At 50.1% G+C, this 4,530-nt stretch overlaps 1 protein-coding gene across 1 annotated transcript in view; it reads right to left on the reverse strand.

Moving 5' to 3' along the window:
- Window positions 1–4,066, reverse strand: part of Jmy (junction mediating and regulatory protein, p53 cofactor) — a 60,500-nt gene extending 56,434 nt beyond the window's left edge. Inside the window, exon 1 of the mRNA XM_031359813.1 lies at window positions 2,543–4,066. Within this exon, the coding sequence (XP_031215673.1) occupies window positions 2,543–3,535 (993 nt within the window). The 5' untranslated portion in view covers window positions 3,536–4,066. The remainder of the gene's footprint in view (window positions 1–2,542) is intronic.
- Between the last annotated feature and the right edge of the window lie 464 nt (window positions 4,067–4,530).

The raw sequence follows: 4,530 nt of genomic DNA on the forward strand, positions 1-4,530 counted from the left end.
AAAAAAAAAAAAAAAAAAAAAAACCATTCAAGTCAACTTCATAAAGAACTACAAGATTATGTATTTGTTAATGAATTTTTAATAAACATTTGTTTCCCAATACAAAGGACTCCTAAAATTACTGTTTCAGGTTTTTTTCCTCTGCTAAAGAGAATCAAATAGTCAGGTGTGGTGGCTTGCACCTATGATTCTAACACTCAAGAGGCTGAAGCAGTAGAATCAAGAGTTTGGGGTCAACTTGGACTACCTATTAGTCAGTTTCCAAGCCACTCTGGCTACAGAAAGAAACCTTAATTTAATTTTTTTTAATTAAAAAAAAAAACACTTTAAAGAGAATAAAACATCTAGTTAATAATACATTTTTAACTAAGAAAATGTGTTTTAGAAAAAAACTAACCCTCAAAATAGAGTTCTAGAAAATTAAGTTTTTGGAAGCTCATTTTTAAAGATAGATAACCACCTTTTATTAAGTATCAATAAGGTTGAAACCAGACATTTCTAAATTAGAGATAAAAAGTTTCTAGTTTTGAAAACACTAGCTATAATTCCCAGTTTGAGAAACGAGCACATACAGACATATCATTGAATAATAAAACACTACTTTAAAAGCTTAAACGAAATGCAGGTTAATATGAACACTATAAAGAATATATTTGTCACCTCTTTCCAAAAAGCTTATCAAAGTAGAAGTCTCCAGGAAGTGAGCTAGTAAAGGGGGAAATGAAAACAGATCCTTGAACTCTAGGAAGCATTACGGGTGATGTTTCCCATACAGTACACCAAAGGGAAGAAGTGTAGAGTCGGAAGAATCTTTCCAGACAGTTTGTCACTAAGAGGTCCTGGCTGTCTTGGAACTCCCTATTCAGACCAGGCTGGCCTTGAACTCACAAAAATCCACATGCCCCAAGTGCCATGAACTAGAGTGAAGAATCTTTTTTTTTTTCTTTTTTTGATTTTTCGAGACAGGGTTTCTCTGTGTAGCCCTGGCTGTCCTGGAACTCACTCTGTAGACCAGGCTGGCCTCGAACTCAGAAATCTGCCTGTCTCTGCCTCCCAAGTGCTGGGATTAAAGGCGTGCACCACCACCACCCTGGTTAGAATGAAGAATCTTGATAGAGGAAGTTGTAAATGTACTAGTAGTGTATAAGTGAGAAATAATAGCAAAGACAAACACCAGCTGGGCAGTGGTGGTGCACACCTTTAATTCCAGCACTTGGGAGCCAGAGGCAGGTGGATTTCTGAGTTCCAGAAATTCTGAGGCCAGCCTGGTCTACAGAGTTGAGTTCCAGGACAGCCAGGGCCACCATGTCTGGAAAAACCAAAAAGAGAGAGAGAAAAATCAAATCCTATTTAAGTCCTCCTTCCTCTCCTGCTGCCTGCCTGCCCTCTCTCTCTCTCTTAAAAACAAAAAAAAAAACCAACTATTCTATGAAGAAGCTAAGAGCATTCCAGGTTCCTGGCCTAACACCTGTTAAATATACATACAAATGACACCAAGTCAGGAATAAAAACTCCATAAAAAGGAGCTTCTCTCCACCCCAAGTCCAAGCACAGAATACTGTGACATTAAAACAGTAAATTGCTTTGAAAAACTATATACTGTACTACTGTACATTAGAAGTCACTTTTTTTTTTTTTTTTTTTTTTTTGGTTTTTCGAGACAGGGTTTCTCTGTGTAGCCTTGGCTGTCCTGGAACTCGCTCTGAAGACCAGGCTGGCCTCGAACTCAGAAATCCACCTGCCTCTGCCTCCCAAGTGCTGGGATTAAAGGCGTGCGCCACCACAGCCCAGCTTAGAAGTCACCTTATTAAATTACACTTTTTAGTACGTTTCTACAGAAGAGGTATGACTATAAACACATACTGCAGAGTTTCATATGTATAGCCTTTATTTCCTGTTATTTAAAGAATAAGTTTTCACACTACATATAAAAACAAAGCATTCCTGCCCTTGACCTTCCTTCTCCCTAAAACAGGAGTGAAACTTGAGCCATCTGTAACGACTTAATAGTCTAAAATTTTATTTGTCCATTCTCATTTGGACAAGTCAACACACTTATTTAAAAATGAATTTAGGGCTGGGTGTAGTTCACTGGTACACTTTCAGCACCGCAAATTGCTGAAAAGTAAAATTTCATACCTACCTATGGTGCCAGAGCACACAAGGCAAACAAAAGCAGATCAACTTTGTTCCATTAAGACAACTATTTTCAGTACATAAACATGACATCCTGAAAGGGGAGCTAATGTCTGGGCAAGTTAATTTAGGGGAGAGGAACATTCATTTAGTTTAAGTTTACAGAATACCTGTTTTTCTAAATGCTTTCATCTCTACCTGTATGTTTTAGTAAACTGGAGGGGTTAAAAAAAAAAAAAAAAAGACTTCCTGAAGACCCATGCTGAGATACGTAAAGAAAGCCGATCAGGAGCCCTCCCGTTCTTTTTTCCGCAGATAGAAGACACTTGCTGATCCCCAAACCCAGTCTTCAGCCCTTGGCAGTGAGACATCAAAACCAGGACCGATGTTCCGACTAGGCACTCACCTCCTGGATGCGCCTCCTGGCCCGCTGAAGCACCTCTTCGTAGCCCTTCTGCCGCAGCTCACTGAGGCTTTCGTAATACTCCTCCGGATCATCCGTCTCGGTGAAAAGCACCTGGGAAAGGATCTTCCAGCCACACGTGTCCAGACCGTGGCCCAGGTAGACCTGGAGTTGGTAACACAGAGCGTCTATCTCCTGCTCGGTCATCTCGGGGGCTCCCCCAAACAGCACTGTCCACATGCCGGACGGCTCTTCAGGGAACACCGGCAGACACGGCTCCAGCTGGGAGTTGACTGAGCACAGCTGCTGATGCACGGCCCGCAGATCCTGGAAGGAGAAAAGCCCGGCCCAGCTGCATTCTTCGGCCGGAGACTCCAGCTCCGCGGCAGACGGCGGCTGCTCCGAGTCGGGGAGCGGCTGTGGCGCTTCGTCCTCTCTCACCATTTCCAGGACCTCGATTTCCTCGGAGACCGCCCCGGAGGCACTCACCACCCGCACCGACGACACCGGGGGCGCCGGCGGGGCTGGCGTGACACTGCCGGTCGCATCTCGAGACTCGGCGCCTCTGCGGAGCGGGCTGGCCTTAGCCCGCGCCGGGCTACGGAGAGGACTCTCCGGTCCTTTGCCGGCGGGACCCCGAGGAGAATCCCCCCTGAGACTGCGCGCGCTGCGCGGAGAGCCGCCCTCGGCCCAGGCCTGGCTCTTTCGTGGTCCGGGGCTCCGGAGCGCTGTAGCAGAGGCAGCGGCCTCGGGCCGACCCCTGGCCGCCGGGCTGCCGGGCCCGCGGCTCCCATCAGACGCGGCCGTCCCCGCCGGTTCCCGAGACCCGCTTCTCTGTCTCTGGGCCGTCCGGTTGTGACAGGTTATAGCAAACTTGCCTTCAATCTCGTTCCAGGCCACAATGAACACAAACTTGTGCTTCTCACGCTCGTCGAATACGTGGGGCCGCACCGCCACCCAGTCGGACTCGAGGGTCTCCTCCAACGCGAACGACATGGTAGCTCCGGTGCCCGACCGAGGGGGGCCGCCCGGCCGAGTCTCCGCGGTGGCCGCGCCCCCAGCTCACCCTTGCCGGGCGCCTTCAGCCATCTTAGCGCGCCGGCCGCTCATCCACCGGCTCCTTTGTGGTGCGACTCTCACCACAGACAATAACGCGGCCCGGAGCAGGTAGTTCACATGGTCACGTGCGGCCAGATCTGTTTACAAGTCGCTCTCTGCGGCAGCGCCGGGCCCTGGGCCGCCGGACCGGCCTGCGCGGAGCCGCGGGGCTGCGTGCAGAGGCGCGCGTCCGCCGCTCTCCGGGGCCTACCTTCCCGCCGCCTCTCTTGCCACCCGCCGACAGCGGCGAACCAGCCAGAATGAGAACGCAGGCGATTCCTAAACCTCGAGTCTCAGCACCGCCACAATGTTGCCATTCGGCTGTGACGTCTGCGGCTCCACGAGGGACGTAAACACGGGCACGTGCGGCACGCTGCTGACGCGGCGGCGGCGGCGGCGGCGGCGGCGGCGGTGGTAGCGGCGGCGCGCGTCCCTGCTGCCCGGCGGCGCCCCGCCCCCCTCCGCGTCCCCCAGCAGCGCCTGCGCACCGCCGCGTTCTTGGGCCCCAGCCCCGCCCCTCTTCTCCCTAGCCGGGAGTTTGTGGCTACGGGTATGCTGCCTATCTTCCGGAGGAGAGACTGCTGTGCCAGGTCGCACAGGTGGCCTTGAACCCCCGGGCAAGAGGAGCAAAGGCAGAGGGACACTGAGACTTTGTTCAAGGACCCTGAGTGAATCTGGATCGACAACTGTGTTCAGAACGTACCCTAAACAGTCCGGGAACTCTGCCATGCTTTAAAGCCAAAGGGTTCCATTCTCCCCTGGCATCCTTCAGACACAATTTAAGATAGACAAGTATGCAAAGACAACTCAGGAAAATACTAAAACTGTAGGAAAATTCAGTCATGTCCTAAAGAGCGTGGACATTCATCTCAATTTATCCATCTTTTGTTGCT

This window comes from Mastomys coucha, unplaced genomic scaffold, assembly GCF_008632895.1.
Source record: "Mastomys coucha isolate ucsf_1 unplaced genomic scaffold, UCSF_Mcou_1 pScaffold8, whole genome shotgun sequence".
Classification (NCBI taxonomy): Eukaryota; Metazoa; Chordata; class Mammalia; order Rodentia; family Muridae; genus Mastomys; species Mastomys coucha.